We start from the raw sequence: 25,098 nt of genomic DNA on the forward strand, positions 1-25,098 counted from the left end.
AGCATCTCTATGTAAAAAGGAAGATATTAAAAAAGGAAGATATTTTACCTCAAAATTTCCTCAGCTCACAATAGTAAGTGCTCTGGTAACCGTTATACTTCAGCTAGTGCCCAGCTGGAAGTTTAAAATAATAATAATAGCCAATCAGCATTATCTGTGCTGAGGTCATGCTTTGCCTTTTCTGTGATCTCATCAGATTTTACTGATATCTTGTGAGATTTCCTACTAAACTTCCTAAAACTAAATAGGGAAATAACATGACTGTGCCTGCACATGCCAGATGCACACTCCCTTGCAAGTCCTGGGAACAGTATCATAATTGGTTGCTAACAAAGCCCTTTACAATGGGGCTGGATACTTAGGAAATTTTGAGGTAAATATCTTCCTTTTTTTTTTTTTTTTTTTAACATAGAGATGTTCAGGTGATATTTTCTCGTCAGCTTCCTACAGCTATGCTGCATCAATTTCAAGTGTTTCAACATTTGGGTATCATGTTCCTTTAAGTGTCACAGCATAAAGCATAACCCAACAAAATACTTTGGAATAGTATTCAAGTTTAAGTTCTAACACTGGTGCAATTACATATGGCTAAAAAAACAAGTCATTAATACTAAAAACAAATATTGTATATGGATCCATGTACAGAAAATATGATATGCGCACAGATGCTGATAATAAAAATAAACCAATCAAAAATGGCGATGACAATTTATATCAGAAAATACTGACTGACACTATATTACAACTGAAAGTGATGTGGTGTTGTCTATCAAAGGTTCCAGAAGTAGACACACTTTACAACTGTAGTACTAGTCTAGTTTGGTGTCACTTTCAGCTAGTCTTCTCCATTTTGTTTGCTTTTAATATTTAAGTCATATGATACAGGGGACCAAGCAAACTAAAGTCAATTTTGAAATTTGTCCGGGAAAAAAAATTGCTATTGCATTTTCTTTTTATCATGTACTTGTCGATTATGCAATTCTACTGTATTTAAGGGTCCTTTAAGGCATGTTAAAATGTTTAGAAGAAAGTGAATGTTGAAGTAAATACCTATTTTATTAACCCCTTCTATGTGCATGACGAGGCATTCTTGTCATGCACATCGCTACCTGTAGGAGCATAATGAGCCTCTCTCGTCATGCAGGGGGATCGCAGATTCGGCGATCCCCCTCACTACAGGCTGGGGACCATTGGTTGCCTAGTGGGCGGCACTCTCAGGCTTCATGGGAGTGCTGGTGATGCCACCACCTATGCAAGAGGTGATGTGACAAGGGAGGCAGAACCAGGAAGTTAACTGTAGCTGCAAGGGAGCTGGATGGGGGAAGGTTCTTCAAACCCCTCAATCTCAGCTCCCATTCCAGCAACAGACCTCCAAGACCCTTCATATGAAAGATAATCCCTTGCTCTTTCAAATGATAAACAGCACTACACAAAATATCTTTTAAAAATAAAGTATAAAAAACACATGGGGATTTGCTTGCGAATGGCTCATTATGGGTAGCGCTTGATGATTGGTGGCTAAATGTAGCCCCCAATCAGCAAATGCTGAACCAAAAATGGAACGGGTCCTAAGCTTACAATCATGCTTTTTCAAATAAAGATACCACGAGAATCAATTTGATTTAAATCAAATTAACCCTGGTTACTTTTGTCTCAAGTTCTCAAATTCAGGCCTCTACATAAAAAATATATTTGTCAATTCAAAAATTTGGTCAGCTATAACGTGAAGGCTGCAAAATTAAAAGAAGATGAAAGTCAAAATGAAACTTCACATAGAGCATGACATTTTCATAACATTCCAATTTCATTCTCTTTGTATCCTTTGATAAAGTGTAAACCTAGCAAATTTGGTAACGAGCTCTATCTGAATCATTAGAGTTTAATTTTGTGGTTACTGCCCCTTTAAACATATGTGAGGGCAACTAAATACTGAAATATTACCTATATCAATATAGTGCTAGTGCTACCATGTAGCTGCAGTCCCTAGTGGCAGCTGAGTAAGGCAGCTCTGGTGATCTTCATAGTGGTGAACAATGCCTGTCTGCTGCTGCTACATAGGGAAATCTGTACTAAGCCTGATGAAACAGCCTGAGGGGGCTGAGAAACGCGTAACCTGTTTTTAATTAAAAAAAAAAAAAAATTTTTACATCTCTTTATCTTGCTATAGTATTGAAAACTGATCCACAACCCAAACGAATAAGAAGTATCCTGATGGCCGAGTGTTTTAGTCTACTGGGTGACTGGGAGGTTCTAGCGTGCGTTATTAGCACTTGAGGATGCATTATTTTTAATTAATTTTTTGGTACCCTTATTATTTGGTTAATATTACTTTATTATCTAACTGTGCTAGGCCATTTTGGCATCCTTGTTTTTCTTTGTTGTTATAGAATTCTTGTTGAAAGAGGAAGCCGAGACCTTGCACAAAGAGCAGCCTGGGCAGAAGTAAGACAGTCAGACAACATCATATTCAGATCAACAGACTTGGGTCTTTAATTATTCACTCATATTGTCATTCATTCATATTTTATTTTTACTTTATTTTTTCATTTTTGGGGGTTCCCTATTTTTGCCTGTTTATATCAAGTCTGATTTTTCAAAAACACATTTACATTTGTTGCTTAGAACAATATAATGTGTTTATATAGCGCCAACACATATAGCGCCAACATATAGCGCCAACATATACTGAACCTAGCATGCACTGATATCACCTAAGGAACTGATTGATCATTTAAGAGGCTAAGGGATTACACATGTGGCAATCTATACAATTTGATCATTGACGTTTTACAATACAAATGCTTATGTATGGTGTTATCTGGAGTAGAGATACCAAATAATGTGTCACCCTATTTGCAACAATAGTAGTACTAGTATATAAAGCCAGTTTATACAGTCTTGCTTAGACTTCAGGAAAATAAATAAAACCCTTTTCATGTTCTGTAATAAGAAAACAAAACTGATAGTTAAGATCCAAACTAGGGAAACCCTTTATGGCATTCATTTTACTTGACTTAAAAGCTTATTATTAAAGGGCTATGAAACCCAAACTTAATTCAGATAGAGCAGGCAATTTTAAGCAACGTTCTATTTAACTCCTATTATCAAATTTTCTCTTGGTATGTTTATTTAATTGGAAAAGTCGGATTGTAAGCTTAGGAGCCAGCCCATTTTTGGTTCAGCACCTGGGTGGCTAAATGTATCCACCAATCAGCAAGCACTACCTAGTGTGCTGAATCAAAAATGGGCTGTTTCCTAAGCTTACATTCCTGCTTTTATTTTGTAAATAAAGATACCAAGAGAAAAAAGAAAAATTGATAATAGGAGTAAATTAGAAAGTTGCTTAAAATTGCATTCTCTATCTAAATCATGAAATAAAAAAGTTTTGGTTTCATATCCCTTTAACATGTTTAAATTGCTGCTCTATAACATAAACAGAAATGTTTTAGAACAATGCCCCTTTAAATATGTTGTTTCTGATAATGTTGCCATTACAAGTTTATGAAAAGCCGCCTTGTGCGTGCGATATGGTGGCGATAAGCTCCATACCGCACAAAAGCCAAGGGCTACCATGACGTGCTCGTGCAGGCTTTCCACCATAGACATCAATGGGAGAGCGTGTTAGAAAAAAAAACAATCACCTGAAGTGCGGAATCGCGATCACTGTAATGCAACCCCATTGATATCTATGGGGAAAAAAAAGTTACATAATCTGCCGCCCCCGACACCTAAATAAAGTTATTAACCCCTAATCTGCCGCTCCCGACATTACCGCCACTAATAAAAGTTATTAACCCCTATTCCACCGCTCCCCGACATCGCCGCCACTATAATAAAGTTATTAATCCCTATTCCGCCGCTCCCCGACATCTCCGCCACTAAATAAACCTATTAACCCCTAAACCACCAGCCTCCCACATCGCAAAAAACTAAATTAAACTATTAACCCCTAAACCTAACAACCCCCTAACTTTATATTAAAATTACAATGTCCCTATCTTAAAATAAATAAAAACTTACCTGTGAAATTAAAAAAACCTAAGTTTAAACTATAAATTAACCTAACATAACTATTATACTAAAATTAAAATAACTACCAATTAAAAAAACTAAATTACACATTAAAAAAAAAACTAACACTACTAATAAAATTTAAGTCTAAAATTACAAAAAATAAAAAATACTAAATTACCAAAAATAACAAGCACAAAAATACGAAAAATAACAAATTAAGTTATCAAAATTAAAAACAATTACACCTAATCTAATAGCCCTATAAAAATAAAAAGCCCCCCCAAAATAAAATAAAAACCCTAGCTTACAATAAACTACCAACAGCCCTTAAAAGGGCCTTTTGTACGGCATTGCCCTAAAGAAATCAGTTCTTTTACCTGTAAAAAAAATACAAAGACCCCCCAACAGGCAAACCCACCACCCAACCAACCCCCCCAAAATAAAAAAAACTATCTCTAACAAAAACCTAAGCTACCCATTGCCCTGAAAAAGGCATTTGTATGGGCATTGCCCTTAAAAGGGCATTCAGCTCTAATACATTACCCTGAAAAGGGCATTCAGCTCTTTCACCTAAAGCCCAAACCCTAATCTAAAAAAAAAAAAAAAAAAAAAAAAAAAGAAACACCCAAAAAGATCTAAAAAATAAACTAACACAAACCCCAGAAGATCCACTCAGTTTTTGAAGTCTGGACATCCATCCTAGTCCAGGTGGCATCTTCTATCTTCATTCCAGCGGCGCGGAGCGGATCCATCCTTTAAGGCATCCGGCGCGAAGCGACCTCTTCATACAGTCACCGCCATACACTGAATCTTCAATGCAAGGGAGCCTTTTCAAAATGGCGTCCCTTGCATTCTTATTGGCGGATTTGATTCTTAAAATTCAAATTAGAAAATAGAATTTCAGTAGCTCTCATCCTATTGGCTGATTTGAACAGCCAACAGGATTTCAGTAGCTCATCCTATTGGCTGAATTAAATGTCAAAAATCAAATCGGCCAATAGGAATGCAAGGGACACCATTTTGAAAAGGCTCCCTTGCATTAAAGATCCAATGTACGGCGGTGACTGTATGAAGAGGATGCTCCTCACCGGATGTCTTCAAGGATGGATCCGCACCGCGCTGCCGGGATGAAGATAAGAGACGCCGCCGGGATGAAGATAGAAGACGCCACTGGGATGAAGATAGAAGACACCGCCTGGATGAAGATAGAGGACGCCACCTGGATAAGGATGGATGTCCGGACTTCAGAAAAGGTGAGTGGATCTTCGGGGGTTAGTGTTAGGGTTTTTTTTTTTAACTTTTTTTGGGTGTTTTTTTTTTTTTAGATTAGGGTTTGGGCTTTTTTAAAAGAGCTGAGTGCCCTTTTCAGGGCAATGTAAAAGAGCTGAATGTCCTTTTAATGGAAATGCCCATACAAATGCCCTTTTCAGGGCAATAGGTAGCTTAGGTTTTTGTTAGAGTTAGTCTTTTTTATTTTGGGGGGTTGGTTGGGTGGTGGGTTTTACTGTTGGAGGGTCTTTGTATTTTTTTTACAGGTAATAGAGCTGATTTCTTTAGGGCAATGCCCTACAAAAGGCCCTTTTAAGGGCTATTGGTAGTTTATTGTAGGCTAGGGTTTTTTTATTTTGGGGGGGCTTTTTTATTTTTATAGGGCTATTAGGTGTAATTGTTTTTATTATGGATAATTTCGTTTGTTAGTGTTTGTTATTTTTTGTAATTTATTATTTTTAATTTTTTGTAATTTTAGACTTAAAGGGACAGTTAACACCCAAAATAAACAATCATTTACTTGCCACACGATTATGCCACACATCCTTCTTCCTATTCTGCAGTCCACATTGAATCGCAATTGTTTTAAAAAAAACAACTGCCGGGGGCGTGTCCAAGCAGCGTTCTGGATAGGACGCACATCCTGAGAGCTCCAAGCAGAAGCTTTAACAATCCGCCGATTGTTACCTTTACACGGCTAGACTAAACACAGAATATATAAAGGTTTCACAGTACTGTAAACTGTGACCCATATTATCAATCTTAGTCGTGTCGATGACGCTGGAGATCCAGTTTGGAAATTAAAGGCCTAAGGCGGCGGCCTATTGATAGGTATTCACCTCCCCCCGGGAAGAGCCGGGTAATCAGTGCTGCTAAGTAAACTAGCTTACTGAACCTCTTCACCACCCAATATTCTCCAGTTATCAAGCTATATGACTACATTTTATATCTGAATAGTTCCTGAACCCCTGAAGTGGATGAGAGACAGCCTTATTCAGCAGAGCACGCTAAACATGGCAGAAGGGAGAAGCATGACACGTCAAGAGGAACTATTTGCGCAACTTGAACTCTCCATGCTTAGATTAATAGAGAGAGCACCGTATGATCATCTACTAAAATGCTTAAGTCCTGAAAACAAGACATATCTAACGGACTCACAAGAAAGACAGGTGAACAAGAAAACCATAACGGATAGTACTACACACAAAATGGAGGATCCGTGTGGCTTGGGGAGTGATCTCCCGGCCACTGTTACGCAGAATGAAGCATACAAAGCAGACCCGCACCCGGTATCACAGGAGCTCGTGTCTCTTTGCTGGCAGAGGATGCCAGAGTCTGTAGAACTGGTCATAATCGCTCTGGGGGAATCCCAAATTACAGAGGCTGAGATGAGGAGCCGAGCACTGGCTAATACCCGATCTGAGAAGCAGAGGAAGGGGAAGAATTTGACACTTACAATTCTAGCACAGAAGCTTGAAGGGACCCACCCGAGCGAGCCACAACCAACATTGGCCAAACCCCTCACCTGCAACCACAGCGGAGATGACACCCGCAAAATCAGCGAAGCTCCAATCATGCCAAAGATCAACTTTGCGTGTCGCAGATCCTACTTTCAGGGTGGCACTCATATACCGAAAAGAGGAGAGGGGTAGCTCCCAGAAACATCTCACTGAAGATAAGCGGCTGGCTCCGACGCTAGAGCCGATATAATAACCTCCAGCTAATGTTACTTCACAAGGACTCTGGTAACTCGGCAATGTTTTAGTTTAACATCAAAATGTGTGTTATTGACTTGTTTGAAGCATATATATAAGTTGTGCAAACACACTGTATTTACGTATAACTCCATGTTATGAATCGTTAAACTATCTGTAGTTTCCCCTAAGTTAAGCAAACACTGATTATCTCTCCCTTATTAATTCCCTTATTTGTCGATATTATTATAGATGTAATAAGCTCATTTTTGGACAAAGCTTTGTATAGCTCCCTGCTCATAATGCTTTCCCCCATCTTTATGTAACCCCAACAATGAGCATCAGTGAATCTGTCACAGACCCAAGAGTGGCCCGAATGGTTAGAATATGGGGATCAAAAGTATTATACTGAGATGGTTATATTAACTTTTGCTTACTTTCTTTGCCCATTGCTTCTTCCCTTTCCTCCATGTAGAAATGTATTAAGCTCACTCTTGGGCATAGCATACTATAGTTCTTTCGAATTTACAAGCTTCATACTATGTGTTGCATAAGGGACAGGAAGATTCACTGTTAATAATAATGCTAATTTATTCCACATAAAATATACTCAGTCTACAACAAGCTTCCTCTCTTGCTTATATGTCCCAGTTTTAATATTTATAGGCCCAATATTATCTGAAAACATAGATGTACAGCGTTCCCTACTATACCAAAACTGTCATATTTGTATTGTTTGCCTCTCTTGCCTATGTCTCTCTCCCCCACCTCTATATATCTCTAATATTGATTTTCAGTCTATCTGTTACAGACCCAAGAGCAGTCTTTATGGCTCTGTTATATTTGAATTGTTTGTTTTCCCTGTACTTTGCCCTCCCCCCCTCATGTCCATATATTCCCAATACTGTTCATATATATATATCAATCACAGACCCAAGAGCGGTCTATATATTTAGAAAATTGGGGTCCATTCCCTATCCTAAAAATGTTTTATTCAAACTGTCTGTCTTCCTTTCTCCTAGTTATCCCCCTCACCCCTTTATACTCCCATTATTGTTCATTTATATATCTGTTATAGACCCAAGAGTGGTCTACATAATAAGAAAATATGTGATCAATTAAGGCATACACCACAATTAACAGGTGTCCACAAGTATTGAAATGATTGGTCATAAGCATGCCTCACATCTTTAAATAGCATATACAATGGATTATTGTGATGAAGCATAATAATGTAACAGCTCTGATGTACTATGTGCACATTTGAATTATGCCGTGTATGTTTTGTTTATCAAAATAAAGCTCTTTTGAAAATTAAAAAAAAACAACTGCCGTTCATGTAAAAAAATGGAAGCCAAACTCCTCCTAAGTTTACGTCATTTTGAAGCTGATTGTAAACGCAAATCACATGAGTGTTGGCCATGACGTTTATTCAAGGAACTGTAAGCAGGTTACTATTTCAGTGACGGACCGCCTGTTCTTTGCGCATGCGTTTAGCTAAAGGCTCGTCATCAAGTTTGGCGGGCACGAGAATATTTCAAACAAGTTCCGGAGAAGAAGACAATTGGAGGAGGAGTTTGGGTTCCATTTTTTTTTAAAAACGGCTCGAATTCAAATTAAAAAAAAAATAGTGATTCACTGTGGACTGCAAAATAAGCAGAAGGATGTGTGGCATAATCATGTGGCAAGTAAATTATTAAATCAAGTTTATTTTGGGTGTTGACTGTCCCTTTAAAATTTTTTAGTAGTCTTAGTTTTTTTTTTAATGTGTTTAGTTTTTTTAATTGGTATTTATTTTAATTTTAGTATAATAGGTTAATTTAAACTTAGGTTTTTTTAATTTCACAGGTAAATTTTTATTTATTTTAAGATAGGGATTTGTCATTTTAATTTAAAGTTAGGGGTGATAGGTTTAGGGGTTAATAGTTTAATTTATTAGTGGCGATGTGGGGGGCTGCAGTTTAGGGGCTAATAGGTGTAGTTAGTGGCTGCGGTGTCGGGGAGCGGCGGAATAGGGGTTATTTACTTTATTATAGTGTTTGCGATGGGGTTTAGGGGTTAATATGTAGTTTATTGGTATTAGTGTACTTTGTAACAGTTTAGTTATTAGTTTTGTGAAACATTTTTGTGGAACAAAACTCTAAACTACTGCTTTCAGATAGCGGAATAGATCGTGTCAGTATAGGCTGTAACGCCTCACTTTAGCCTCACTGCACAACTTGTGATACCGGTGCTATGGAAATCCCACACAAAAACATACATTTTTTTGCGTGCAGGATTGACGTTGCGTTACAGGCTAAAATGCTTGCGGTACAGCTATACCGACAAGACTCGTAACGGCTGTGTTACTGTTTTCACGCTGAAATTACCATTTTTTTCAGCGTTAACACCGTAACGCAAAACTCGTAATCTAGGTGATAGTCTGTTATTTTATGATCTAGCCAGACTATTCATTTTTTTCTTCACGCTGATATCTTCAAGCTGTCACATGGTTTGTTATTTACAATAATAACAATAAAGTTATGTGTAATAAAACTAACCTATAATTAAAGGCAAAGCCCATATAACGATATTTAAGTGACATTCTGGTGCAAAAATCAAATAAAAAACAAATAATTTATTTTACTTTGTGGTTATGTTTCTGTGCCACTCGATGTGAGGATAGAGCTAGTGAGCCAATCAGGAGCAGGCATACCTGTGTATATTCTAGCCACTGTCTATCCCCTTCTGGCGCAGAATAATAGTGTTTAAGGTGTTAAACACATAGTAAAAGAAGGTAATTAGCTGAAAATTACAATGATGTGCATTTTAATTTCACATTAGTATGAGATGTAATAAAACAAGCAATAGTTTGAAATCCTCTGCTGACAACGATTACAATCAATTGTTATACTAGATTTAGAGTTGCATTGGAAATTGCTCCTTAAAGGGACACTGAATCCAAATTTTGTCTTTCATGATTCAGATAGAGCAGGCAATTTTAAGCAACTTTCTAATTTACTTTTATTATCAATTTTTCTTTGTTCACTTGGTATCTAAATGCAGCCACCAATCAGCAAGCGCTATCCAGGGTGCTGATCCAAAAATGGGCCACCTCGTAAGCTTTACTTTCCAGCTTTTTCAAATAAAGATACCAAGAGAACAAAGAAAATTTCCAACCTTATAAATAGTGTAAGTGCACCTTTAATTGTTTTGTTCACCTGTCTGATGACGGGGTTACTCCCGAAAATGTTAACTATACGGATTAAAACACTTTGAATCACGGCGAGTGCTCTCTTTGGATTTTTATATATTTTTATTTTTTTTGCATATGAAATAGCTAATTGAAACCACAATCCACTTAAATGGGCTGAGATCCCAGGGAGAACAGACCTGTTTAGCTGATATCGCTATATTTGCACAAAATCCTCCTTTATCTTACAGTATCTCTTTATACACAAGACCAATAGTAATGGGACACTGAACCCAATTTTTTTCTTTCATGATTCAGATAGAGTATGCAGTTTTAAGCAACTTTCTAATTTACTCCTATTATTAATTTTCTTCATTCTCTTGCTATCTTTATTTGAAAAGCAAGAATGTAAGTTTAGATGGCGGAATATTTTTATTGAACAACCTGGGTTGTCCTTGCTGATTGGGCAGAACCAATAAAAAGTGCTGTCCAGAGTCTGAACCAAAAATTGGCTGGCTCCTTAGCTTAGATGCCTTCTTTTTCAAATAAAGATAGCAAGAGAACAAAGAAAAATTGATAATAGAAGTAAATTAGAAAGTTGCTTAAAATTACATGCTCTATCTGAATCTTGAAAGAAAAAAATGGTGTTTAGTGTCCCTTTAAGAGAGAACATTCAGAAATGAACAGTTTAGTACCTCTATGTCCGACCCCACACACGCTAGGAGTGCATTCTTCTCCTAAACCTTCTTGTTTACATAGCTTTTCTATAAACAGTACTTTAAGGCATATTTAACAGTATGAAATGTTTAAACTTAAGTTCCCCTTATCTATCTGCTGAGGACAATTAGGGGCATATATAAAACAGGCAATAAAAGAAAGCTGTGTGGAACATATAACTGTTGAACTAATTATCTAACAGAGCTTGAACAAGTTTTGTTTTGAGAGTCTTTTTACTGCCTGGTTTGTATCTGTTGATTCTTGTCCTCATCAGGACAGATAGATAAACAAAAACGTTAAAGGGACATTAAACACTAAATACATTTTATAAGCATAGTATTGAGGTCATTCCCCACCTCCCTCTAGTCAAGATCGCCGCCAAGTTGAAATCTATGTTTTGCTACTTTCTAGAGCTGACCTGTTTGCACATGTGCATTGTGCAGTAACTTCCCTAATACCTGCACTGTAACCTAGCTTTTATACCGGCAGCGCCTATGATTAGAGGGAGGTGCATGAAATGTATTCAGTATTCCTTTAAACACAGCTGCACACATTATTTTATAGAAAATAAGCCTTCAATACTTAAACAACTAATATAATCGTAAAAAAAAAAATGCATCTCCATGTTATTCTAAGGCTAATCTTTACATTGTTATGTCAAGCATGTATTTACTGTTTAATATCCCTTTAAGTATTAAAATATTTAGCATAGATGGGGGGATACAATAGACAAATGACAAAACAAAGGTAAAAGAGCAATTTAATGGATCATTGGGAATACATTAAAAAGCAGAGAGAGAAAAAACACAGTACACTGTCCCTTTCAGGAGTGCTTTTTACACTTTGGGTCCCTTTAACTGAAAGTGTGCCTATATTTAAAAGCAATGTTAGAATTCTATCACAGAACAGGCTAATTATTAAACAATGTTCGTCTTACCAGCCGCCTCCTCTCTTCCTCTACTGTAATCAATAGACGGGCAAACTCTTTCAGGGACTGAGCTACAAGAAAATGAACACAGTTAAGTTAATTTATTCATTAGCAGATTGCAATGAGCTTAATGAAAAACAAATACAGGGACAATTTTATAATACAAAGTATACTAGATAAAAGGAAATTTATAACCAAATTGTAAACTGTTCTATATAATTAGGGTTAAAGGAACACGAAAATCAATAGATTGCTGGGTCTATATGCACCTACCAATCAGTGATATGTAAGTTCCAAAAGCATATCTAGGTAGGCTCACGAGAGTGCATTGTATTTAGCACTATACAGCAGCAATGTTTGTAGTGTCAAGAATTGTGCACACTTCTGAACCTAGCTCAGTATACTCTTATGGAATGTTTTAATAATAGATTCCAAGGGAAAGAGTTACATTTGATACTAGAATTAAACTGTATTTATTTTTCATTGAATGCTGCATCTACCTCATTACATATTAATTTTAAATTCTATTTCCTTTATGGATTTATCAGACCTCCAACTGTACCGGACTTTGTGGCAAGGGCCTAAGCTTAGCCCATGACAAACTGACTGAGCCAGTCCTGCCTTTACCCCGCACATCCTACCCCTCCAGCTGTGCCTCCACTCACCAAACACCTCCTTGTCCCAGAAAGCCCCCAGAAAACGCTGGGAGGTACAATTTATAAGAAAAATAATGGAACAAGTAGTAACACAATGATTTCAGCCAAAGACGACGGATATAATTTTTTTCCAAAACAAATTGCAAATCTACTGTTGTCTTCTCAGCATAAAAAATTATAACTGGCTCTTTGAACATAATAAAAAACAAACAATAATGTCTATATTTAGCCACATTTGCTCATGGAATGGATTTGTATTTCTGTGGTAGACTGTGATCGTTTTCAGTTTCCCGCTAGTCACGGAACAAGCAGCAATGTTGTACTGCATAAGATACGAGCATTAGTGTATACCAACCAACATTTGCAGGAGGCTTTTTGTGATGTAGGAGGTTAAAGAGTTGGTGGGCAATAGCCCACCAGCATTTTGTGGGCAGGGCTGAACATGGGAGAGTTTTTTTATATTCACACTTTCTGGGGAACAAGATCCTACAGGGTATACGTATACTAGTCTGTGATTGGCTGGTGTCTGTCACAAGGTACAGGAAAATTGGAGGAAAAATAAATTTCTGAAAATCTACTGCTTATAAAAATCTTTTTATTATGCACTAGTTAATTATGTAATTGTATTGCAGTGAGTGGTCCTTTAATAGAGTTGCAATGTGAGAATTTCAAAATTTACATGCTATAATGAAAGGGGTTAAAAACATAGGTAAAGTTCCGCTCAGGTACAACAAGAATTGCAGCTCCAGAGCAGAACACAGCTGGTAAGTGGTGAGTCATTTGTCTTCCAGTCCTGATTGGCTCACCAACCTTATTCTGTTGTAAAAGAATAGTGCTCAAAAGAGCAATCTATATACTAGTATTATGGAAAAAACTAAATTAAAAATATAAATCCAGCATATACAAATGCAAACTAATTTATTCAAATATATCTCAAATTAAAAAATGTTGGACAAATTTATGAACACCAGTGTAACTGATTCATTCTCAGAGTCCAAGAAAAAAGTTCCAAGCGATTAAAAGTGTCTAAAAATGATGTCCTTATCGAACGAAAATATTTTAATTAAAATACTGAACTCTTGGCATAATAATCATCATCATCATCAGAATATGAAACGTCAGGTGTCACTCCAGAATGCAATAAATAACAGGCTTGCTATTGGTATGATATGGTGATGTGACCTGCATTCTTTAATCCTATTGGTCCTTCAAACCGGCTTTGCCTAGTAGCTGCTCAACCCTAGGAGCTGATATAATTCCACAGAAAGTCCAAGTCTTCAGACTAGACCGGGAAGTATGCAAGATGCTGTTAGGCAGATTTACCAACCAATCCGCTAGTAAAGCGAGGTATTGAGCCTGAACTTGGCTACATATACTAATAAAGGTTTTTGTATTTTCTTAGTAATGTTTTGCTATCCAGGGACACATTACTTGAAAATCCACTTGATTATATTTATGTCTTTTGTGGCTGTCACTTAGGGGCAAATATAAATTACTTCCTGCACTGATCACATAATTACTGTATAGGATCTGCATAAGTTTCTCTGTTCTCTCCAAACCTCTGCATCCAGTTTGAGATCAAACTCTAGTTTAAATTGATTGTTTATTAAACCATCTTTTACACCATCTTTACAGAGATTTGGAGGACGTAGAGCAAATCCTGCAGTAGCTTTCCCCTAAAAAAAAAAAAATGTAATGCCCATTTTTCCCCCTTTGATTGATGCTTTCCTACTGCCCCAGGGGCTGGAGTAAATCCTGCAGGTTCTAGAGTATCTTGTCATTGGCTCACACAATGTGTTCAGCTAGTTCCCAATAGTGAATTGCTGCCCTGGAGTTGACCCTTGTGCTGCCAAATTGCACTCCAAATGTTATATACAGTATAAACAAGTATTTCAAAGTCTATTAGAGTATTACTGTATTTTTTTTTTTTTTTTAACGTGAGCTAAATCAATTACCTTCTTCAGTGGGGGATTCACTAGGAGTCTGCCTTTTATTATTTATTATTATCGTTTATTTGTAGAGCGCCAACAGATTACGTAGCACTAATTTTGAAAAACAACTGTAGAAAACAAGCTGTTAAAGGGACAGTATCCTGTAAGATTGTTTTCCCTTAATGCATTTTCAAAGACTTGTTCTAACAGTATAAAATGTATAAGAAATTGCATTTTCAGTTTTTTGTGTGTATATGAAATAGCTGGTTTTGTGCTTTCAAACCACAGTCTATTACAATAGGTTGGGCTTGCAGATACAATTATATATCATTATGTTATCACTGTGTGTACACACACACTTGCATATTTATATTTGTCTGTAATCCAAAGTTCAATACTTAAAAGGAACAATGGAAAATAATCATTTTATTAGTTATCTCTTCTACACCCCACCGGAGAGTAATTTCTCCTGCTGGCTGTGTCTACATTGCCTATCAATAGCCTTGCCTATACTTAAAGGGACAGTAAAGTCCAAAAAAAACATTCATGATTCAGATAGGGCATGTAATTTTAAACAACTTTCCAATTTACTTTTATAATCAATTTTGCTTTGTTATCTTGGTATTCTTAGTTGAAAGCTAAACCTAGGAGGTTCATATGCTAATTTCTTAGACCTTGAAGGCCGCCTCTAATCTAAATGCATTTTGATAGTTTTTCACCACTAGAGGGCATTAGTTCACGTGTTTCATATAGGTAACATTGAGCTCATGCACGTGAATTTACCATGGAGACAGCTCTGATTGGCTAAACTGCAAGTCTATCAAAAGAACTGAAATAAGGGGGCAGTCTGCTGAGGCTTAGATACAAGGTAATTACAGAGGTAAAACGTGTATAATTATAACTGTGTTGGTTATGCAAAACTCGGGAATTGGTAATTAAGGGATTATCTATCTTTTTAAACAACAAAAAAAATCTGGTGTTGACTGTCCCTTTAAAGGGAAATAATACTCATATTGTTCTGTCTATTATATGCTTATTATGTTGATGACATCTGGTGGTTTCATGTTGCAATTACAGCTTGGTTCCTCTCAAGAATGAAACAGGAAGTGTTAATAAAGTTTGTTAATAAAAAGTTTTACTTTCAGTTTCTCAGCAGCCATCTTAGCTTCAAGAAGCATGGAAATCAGCTCTTCATATTTGCCTCTAAATATACATATGCCTGTAAGTTATTTATTGTTTTCTAAGAGTTCATTGTGCATTTGAATTGCATTGCTATTTGCTGTAAGGTTTAAATGTAAGCTCTCTGTGTTAGAAACATGTATTATTGTATGTATTGCAAGCACCACGTGTAACTACATATTGTAATTTCAACTTTTCTTATTGTATTGCAGTTTTACAAAATAACTATTCAGAAGTAAAATCAGTTTGGAATAAACACAAAGCTATTTCTGTGTGGTTTGTTAACTAGCTGTCTAGCTATCAGTTAGTGAGGACAGTACACATGCTAAATCACATGAAAGTGATGCAGTATAACTGTAAAAAGCTGACAGGAAAATATCAGAGATGGTCAGGTGATATTTTCTAGTCAGCTTTTTACAACTATGTTGCATCACTTTCAAGTGTTTCAACATTTGGGTGTCATGGCCCTTTAAGTATATAAACTTTCAGTATAGGTGGGGAATAAATCGGCTATTTCAAATTCTGAAATAAGGGTAAACAAGCTACTTCTAAACAATTTAATACACTACAGCAGGTAAACTGGATCATTAGGAACACATTTAGGGGGAGAACATGTTTGGTTAAACTGTCCCTTTAATAAAAACATATTCAAACTTGTTCACTATGTTTTACTGCAGGACTGAAGGAACATGTAATTAATCACTAGGTGTTTACTTTCCCTTTAAGTGCTTGTTAAGAGCTTCAGCTTGTAGCTTTCTACACAAGTCAACAATTCGTGCCCCTGGGCTACAAAGTCTCCTCCGGTGAAACATGAAACTCTTGTGTCGGTTTCTCTTTGAAGTTCTATTACTGGAGGCTGAGAAATTATGATAGCACTTATAACAATGCTTTATTTGCATGCAGAGGTGATGTGCAGTGAGGCTGCAGTGCATATATTCATGTCCTATAAACCTATATTAGTAGGAATGCTACCTTAAAGGGATAGTCTAGTCAAAATTAAACTTTTGTGAATCAGATAAAGTAGGCAATTTTAAGCAACTTTCTAATTCACTCCTATCTTACATTTTTCTTTGTTCTCTTTATTCAAAAAGAAGGAATGTAAGCTTAGGAACCAGAATTTTTTTTTGTTCAAAACCTGGGTAGCGCTTGCTAATTGGTGTCTAAATGTAGACTAGCCCTACCATGACTGCTGTTCATAGTAATTAATTATATAAATGGGACTAATATAACCTAGGAAATAGAAATGTTAACGGAACATTAAAGTGACACTCAAGTCAAAATAAACTTCTATGATTTAGAAAGAGTATGTAGTTTTAAGACACTTTCCAATTTACTTCCATTATCTTTTTATATTCATACCTACTGGGGAACAAGCTCCTACTGAGCATGTGCACAAGCTCACAGGGTATACGTATACTAGTCTTTGATTGGCTGATGTCTGTCACATGATACAGGGGGCTGGAAAATGGGAGAAAAATAAATTTGTCAGAAAAAGGGTTAATGGTGAGGCACTGCAGTATACATTTGCAGGTAAAGTAATTAAAAGTACATATTATTATATTTTGTCTGTATCCAAACTTGTTTTATGTCCCTTTAACATTGCAGTAGTCTACAAAGGCATTTTTGTGCACTTTATCTGTGCCTAATTGTCCTCAGGAGAAGTGCTTAGATTATGAACAAGAAGGTTTTAAAATGGTGGAACCAATTAATTTATAGAAACTCTGGGGAATGGAAGTCACAGTTAAATTACAGGAAAAGGGCACAAAATTAAAGGGACATAAAACCCCAAATTTTTCTTTCATGATTCAGATAGAGCATGCGATTTTAAACAACTTTGCAACAATATTATACATTACCAAGAACACTAGATGGCAGCACTATTTCCTGTCATGTAGTGCTTCATGCACGTGCACGCTACCGAGGTATCTAGTATCAACAAAGCAAATTTAATAATAAATATAAATTGGAAACTTTTTTAAAATTTAATTCTCTATCTGAATAACTGCACATAATAAAACATATTACAGAGCATTTTTAAGCCCTTTATTTTAAAAGGTATAGGAATCACCAAAAATAAGACAAACCTATAGATACAAGTCTACTTTTTTCTGATGGCTAAAGTGTACATTCTGCTCCGACCTACCTACTCTATAAGACTTGTGGGCAGCACAGCCAATCGGAACATACTGCTTATTACAACCCCACCTTAGATAACTGATCACTCATGAAAATGGTCACAATGGTTTTAAATTAAAAGACCATTCAACTAAACATTTCAACAAGGTATAAAGGGCCGGATTACAAGTGGAACGCTAAATATTGCTTGCGCACAAGCAATATTAGCACTCCGCTGTGTAATATCAGCAAACACTATTAAGCACAAAGAGAAAGTGAGCTTGCATTGTTATGAAGCATTGCGCTCAAAAGAGCGCGCTTCCATAGGCTCCAATAGGACCCTCGTTCTGATGCTGTCAGAGATGGCAGAACCTAAGCGCAGCGAAGGGGGTAAGTAGGGGAGTGATGGCAGCAAATATAAATATATATGATTATATACATATATATGTATGTGTTAATATGTGTATGTACACATATTAACACACAAATAATGAAACTGACAAAAACATAAATTATGAATACCAGATAATTTCCTTTCCTTTTGTATGGGAATACAGAACCTGGCCACCAGGAGGAGGCAAAGACACCCCAGCCAAAGGCTTAATTACTTCCCTCATATCCCAGTCATTCTGCCAAGGGAACAAGGAACAGTAGGAGAAATATCAGGGTATAAAGGGTGCCAGAAGAATAAACAAAAATTTTGGTCCGTCCAACAGAGAAAACCAGGTTGGGGGCCGTGGACTCTCCTCATACAGAAGGAAAGGAAATTATCTAGTAAGCATAATTTATGCTTTCATTCTTAATATGAGGGGAGTCCACGGCTTCATTCATTACTTGAAGGAACCCAAGCTCTAGAGGACACTGAATGAAAACAGGAGGGTAAAAGAGAGGCCACACTTGTCCACACTCAGAATATGGATCGCTGACAGCAAGCAGTTGTGGGCATCCGCCCATTACAGAATCTGAGATACTTCCCTCATTGCTAGGGAGCTCCTCGTACCCCCCTGATGGTTGATGTAAGCCACTGAGGTTATGTTGTCTGATTGGAATCTGATAAACTGGGACGAACCCAGAAGAGGCCAAGCCTTCAGAACATTGAAGATCGCTCGAAGTTCCAAAATTTTGATTGGGAGGAGAAATTCCTTTCGAGTCCACAGGCCCTGTGCCTTTCTGGCACCCTAAACAGCTCCCCATCCTGATAGACTTGCATCCGTAGTCACAATCTCCCAGGATGGTCTCAAGAAGGATGTCCCTTGAGACAGGTGATCTGGACAGAGCCACAAAAAGACCGATTCTCTCGACTGGTTTTCCAGAGAAATCTGTTGTGATAGATCAGAGTGGACACCATTCCACTGACTCAGCATGCACAGTTGAAGAGGCCTGAGATGGAATCTGGCGAATGGAATGATCTATGCTGGACACCATGAGCACAATTACCTCCATACACCGGGCCACAGAGGGCCTCAAGGAGGTCTGTAGGGCAAGACAATTGGAAGTTAGCTTGTAACTTCTCTGGTCTGTAAGAAATATACTCATGGATATGGAGTCTATTATCGTACCCAGGAATTCCACCCTGGTACTGGGAACAAGAGAACTCTTTTCTAAGTTTATCTTCCATCCATGAGATCGAAGAAGAAATAGAAGAGCTTTTGAATGGTCCTCTGCCAGTCGACAGGATGGTGTCTGAACCAGGATGTCATCTAAGAATGGTGCCACTGCTATCCCTCTGGTTCTTGTCACTGCCAGCAGAGCTCCCAGAACCTTTGTAAAGACTCTTGGGGAAGTAGTTAGACCAAGTGGAAGTGCAACAAACTGGAAGTGTTGGTCCAGGAACACAAATCTCAGGAACTTGAAGTATTCCTTGTGGATTGGAACGTGAAGGTAAGCATCCTTCAAGTCTATCTTAGTCATGAACTGTCCTTCCTGAACTAAGGGCAGAATTGACCTTATCGTCTCCATCTTGAACAATGGGACCGACAGGAACTTGTTTCAGCACTTTAAGTCCAGAATTGGGCAATAGGTACCCTCCTTCTTTGGGACCACAAAAAGGTTTGAGTAGTATCCCAGACCTCTTCCTGCTAGAGGTACCGGTACAATTACTCCCAGGGAGGAGAGATCCTTCATGCACCCTAGAAAGGCCTCATTTTTCTGGCCTTGAAGACAGGTTTGACAAGAGGAATCTGCCTCTGGGTGGATGAGATCTGAAACCTATCCTGTACCCCTGAGCAATGACCTCCAGGACCCAAGGGTCTTGCACATCCCCCAGCCAAGCCTCCAAAAAGAGAGATATTCTGCCCCCCACATGGTCTAGAGACAGATCGGGGGCCACCCCATTTTGCCGACTTTAACTCGGCGGGCTTCTTGTTCTGCTTGGATTTATTCCAAGACTGTGTCGGTCTCCAAGACAAAGTTGTGAGGAGCAAATGGAAACGTTGTGTCTTTTTTATACTAACGCAATAAATGCTATGTTTTATCATATAAGTCGAGAGAGTGCCTTTTTACTTGGAATGGAATATATATATATATATATATATATATATATATATATATACACGCACATTTACAGGGAACATGCCAGCAAATGGGCACATTTGCCCGTTTGAGAGCGTGCAATAAATTAGCGCTCCATTTGTAATCTAGCCCAAAATGTTTAATTATTGAAAGTGAAACATTATTGCAATATACTTTCATTATTTATGTTGCTTTATTTTGCTGTAAAATACATCTGGAATTTACACTTGTTCCACTTTCTCCCAGCAAGGTTTGGGTTAAAGGGACAGTCCACTCATGAATTGTCTTGACTAAACCGTCCCTTTAAAAGGGATATGAAACCCAAACATTTTCTGTAAGAGAGGAGGGTGGAGGGAAGGAAGGAGGGAAAAGGGAGAGAGAGAAGAAAGGAGTGAAGCAAGAGAAAACAAACAAAAAAGACCTGGCCTTACTATATAAATTAGTACAGATTAGTTTTCAACAGGCAAGTGGAATTGGGGGAAATATATATAAATTATTTTGGAAAAAATGTATAAGACTCAGCAAACCAATAAAACAACTAATTCAGGTGGATCTAATTTTAAAATGTTATTTGGTCACATTAACCTATCCTTATCAGGAAGAGTGTAATGCAAGAATGAGGAGTATCCTGAAAACTAACTTTACAGTCACATGACAAGGGAAAAAGTCTGCATTTGAAAATCTATTTTACCTTAAAGGGTTCTGAAAACCAAATATTTTCTTTCATGATTCAGATAGAGCATGCAATTTTAAGCAACTTTCTAATTTACTCCTATTATTAATTTTTCGTCATTCTCTTGGTATTCTTTGTTAAAGGACCAGCAACGCACTACTGGTTGCTGACTGAACATATGGGTGAGCCAATGACAATTGGTATATTTATATGCAGCCACCAATCAGCATCTAGAACCTAGGTGCTTTGCTGCTCCTGAGCTTTCTTAGATAAACCTTTCAGCAAAGGATAACAAGAGAAGGAAGCAACTTAAATAATAGAAGTAAATTGGAAAGTGGTTTAAAATTGTATTTTCTATCTGAATCATGAAATATTTTTGGGGGGTTTCATGTCCCTTTAAAGCAAGGGTATCAAACTCAAAGTATCTTGGGGGCCACTGACCAAGTGTTCTTCACCAATGGGGGATGCTTGAACTGAGCACTAGGAATTGGAAGTGACATTTAGCAAAGAAGTGGTGCATGGTAGGAGTTGTAGTCTACAAAAGACATACTCAGTTGTCTATATTTATCTTGTGAGTGCCAAGTGAAGTGATCATCTTGGAACTGTATAGCAATGTAAAAATGGACATTTACCCAACTGGTGGACACTCGTCTTTATATTTATATTGTGAGTGCCTATGTAGAACATCTAGTTCTACCTCTTAGAACCCTAAAAAAAAAATTGACAGCCCAATTTAATGGTTTACCTTTTAAACAAGGGGGGGCCAGATTAAACTATCTTGAGGGCCGCATTCGGCCCCAGGGACACTATTTTGAGGCCACTGCTTTAAAGGGTTATGGGATTTTAAACAACTTTCTAATTTACTTCTATTATCAGTCTTTCTACATTCTCCTGGTATCTTTTGTTGAAAAGCAGTGAAATAAGCCTAGGAGGCATAACATTTCTAGAGCACTATATAGCAGCAAATTTGCAAGAATGCTATACATTTTCAAGAGCACTAGAGGGCAGCACTATTTCCTGGTATGCAGTGCTCCAGATGTCTACCTAGGTATCTCCTCAACACATAATATCATGGGAACGAAGCAAAACTTTTTTTAAAATGGTGTGCTCTGTCTGAATCATAAAATGATGTTTTGGGGTTTAATATCCCTTTAATGTTTATATCACATGTGCTTCATGTTTCCAAAATCCATATAACAAAACTTTTTTTTATTTTACCCAGACGCATGTGTTATTCATTTGTGTACGCTCTAATTAGGACAAAGTCAAATCTTCCTAAATAAATGCACATTACATAAAGCATAGAATATGGTAATTTCTGGTGTGGTGAACAAAAAACGTTTCTATTTTAATATGCGCATAACTTAAAGACAACAATTTGAAATTAAATATTACTTTAGAAAGTAAAAAGCTGAGTCTACAATTTTGGAGTTCCCTTTTTAAAAGACAGAAAGTGAATTACAGTGTAGCTAAAAAATAAAATGAAACCTTTAGGAGGAAATGGTAAATGGTTCATTTTCTTTAACTTCTTCCATTGTATATATCAGAATTTCAAACACAACAAAAACATTACAGTCACAGTTCCTATATGTTTCACATGTGACATACAAATATATTATTTCCCAAAAGGAATATGCTTTATATGGTATGTAGGAATGACTAGAAAACTCCCCAAATTAAATGGATAAAGTTATTTACTTTTGCTTAAAGGGACAGTCTACTCCAGAATTGTCATTGTTTAAAAATATAATTAATCCCTTTATTTCCCATTCCCCAATTTTGCATAACCAACACTTTTTACCTCTGATTACCTTGTATCGAAGTGTCGACAGACTTGCATTTTACTCAATCAGTGCCAAGGCCGGATTGGGCCGCCGGGATACTGAGAAAAATCCCGGTGGGCCGCCACCCGCCAGGGCTGGCTGTTGGCAACTACACAAAGAGAGAGAGCTCAGCAGCACATGTGAGCAGCCGGTGAGGGAGCGGAGCGGCCGTCCTGCTTTTTGAGCACAATAGGTGACAAGACAGATGCTCAACAAGCAGCTCAGCTGCAGCCGCTCTGCCTCCACTCCAAAAGACAATTGATTGGCATTAGACAAGGGTACAGCAGTGAGGGAGCTTGCGTTGGTCAGCATTGGAATAGCTAAGGGTACTGGGTAGTCACCTGACCGGATCAGCATGTGGATTAATACAGACCGAGAGATCAACGCTGCTGAAACTGTACTTGGAACCTTGCAGGACTGCGGTTCCCTGGGAGGCAGGTCTGTTCTCTCATTCTCATAAAGTTAGTGCAGTATTGTATATATGGTTGCAAACAATAAGTGTGATCCAGTTCCTCTGCTCCGTTAGTTGTCGCTCAGTAACTAAATAGGAACACAACTTACAAGAGGTTTTTATTCAGTTCTGCGCTACCTCATGTTCGTTCGTAGTTGTTAGAGTCTGTGAGCTTTCAGGCTGTTTGCTGCAAATGAAGGGCGCAGCTCGTTTTATCTCCGATTTCAAAAGGGATATGATTTGTTTGTATTTTTTTTTAGGGCTGTGATTTTGAGTGCAGGAGCGGGTATCCTACAGTAGTTATCAAGGATATGTTTAGACCTGCTGACTTGTTTTTGGTTGCTCTGATAAAGTCAATTCCAGTCCATGCCATCTTGTAAAAGGATATTCACCTTTACTGTTCCATCACCTCTTGGCAGCTATACTTTGACACTCAGTTAACACTATATTATATTTTATTTATGTACTGAGCTTTTCATTTAAATTTTAATTGTATAGTATAGTTTTGTGCTTTCCAGTCTAAATAGCTTATATCTTTACTAGTGGTTAGTGTATTCTACTTCCAATCCATATATATATATATATATATATATATATATATATATATATATATATATATATATATATATATATATATATATATATATATATATATATATATATATATATGTGTGTGTGTATATATATATATATATATATATATATATATATATATATATATATATATATATATATATATATATATATATATGTGTGTGTATATATATATATATATATATATATATATATATATATATATATATATATATATATATACACACACATATATATATATATATATATATATATATATATATATATATATATATACATATATATACAGGCAGTCCCCGGGTTACGTACAAGATAGGGACTTTAGGTTTGTTCTTAAGTTGAATTTGTATGTAAGTTGGAACAGGCACTTTTTTTAGGTAAAACTCTAGCCAAACATTTTTTTTTTTGTTTTGGATAGCATAGGATAAAGTTTGTTTTGCTATCTGTGCCCCTGTTCAGAAAATTTCACATCACTTTCTGTCCTTGTGACAATTGGATTTTCAGTCATTTGGATTATCCTGGAAAGAAGGATTGTCGATAAAGCTCTATTTTCTCTGTATGTAAGTATGAGTTGTACTTAAGTCGGATGTCTGTAACCCGAGGACTGCCTGTATATACATATATATATCAGGGATGTGCAGTCATAGGAGGCAGGGGAGGCACTGCCTCCCCTGCCATATGGGGCCAGAGTTGAATTTAATTAATTTTAATTAAAAAAAAAATTTAAACATAAAAAATCATATTTTTTTTGTACCCATGTAATGCTATGGAGAGGCATCATACAGGACTGCATCTCTCCATAGCGAAACATGGATACATTTCTTTGATAGCAGCAGCGCCACCCACTCGTTGTAAAACAACCTTAAAGCCACCCAAAGCAAAATACAGACCAATAGGAGGCATCCCTTATGCTGCCTCGAGCCAATCAGAGACGGTCATGTTCTCCTGGTGATTGACAGCACCAGAAGAACGTGACCATCGCTGATTGGCTCCATGTGCAATGCGCATGGGAGCATCAGAAAGAAACAGCGAGGAACTGCCTGGCGGGAAGCGTGAAGAGAGAGAAGAGACTATGTCTGCCTCCTGAGATCTGAGCTTGTCTGACTTGAAGATTTGCGCGTTGCGATAATCTGATTCTGACTGCTACTCTGCCCGAGACACTTGAGCTCTCATTCTACTCTGCCTACAGTTACATTCTACATAATGGTAAATAACTGAGGAGAACATATTACTTATGTGGTTTCCTTTGCAGCTTCAGCAGCTTGTGTTCTACAACCAAAACCGCAATCTATCATTTGGAATCAGAGGAGCAGATGAGAGTAGGTTACAAGTTCCAGTCCAGCATAAAATATTTTTCCCATTGTGCAAGCT

The 25,098-nt window shown here is 37.2% G+C and overlaps 1 protein-coding gene across 1 annotated transcript in view; it reads right to left on the reverse strand.

Moving 5' to 3' along the window:
• Positions 1 to 25,098, reverse strand: part of ARHGAP42 (Rho GTPase activating protein 42) — a 530,853-nt gene that overhangs the window by 449,474 nt on the left and 56,281 nt on the right. The window contains exon 2 of the mRNA XM_053708589.1: positions 11,804 to 11,865. Within this exon, the coding sequence (XP_053564564.1) occupies positions 11,804 to 11,865 (62 nt within the window). The remainder of the gene's footprint in view (positions 1 to 11,803; positions 11,866 to 25,098) is intronic.

This window comes from Bombina bombina, chromosome 3 (assembly GCF_027579735.1).
Source record: "Bombina bombina isolate aBomBom1 chromosome 3, aBomBom1.pri, whole genome shotgun sequence".
Taxonomy (NCBI): Eukaryota; Metazoa; Chordata; class Amphibia; order Anura; family Bombinatoridae; genus Bombina; species Bombina bombina.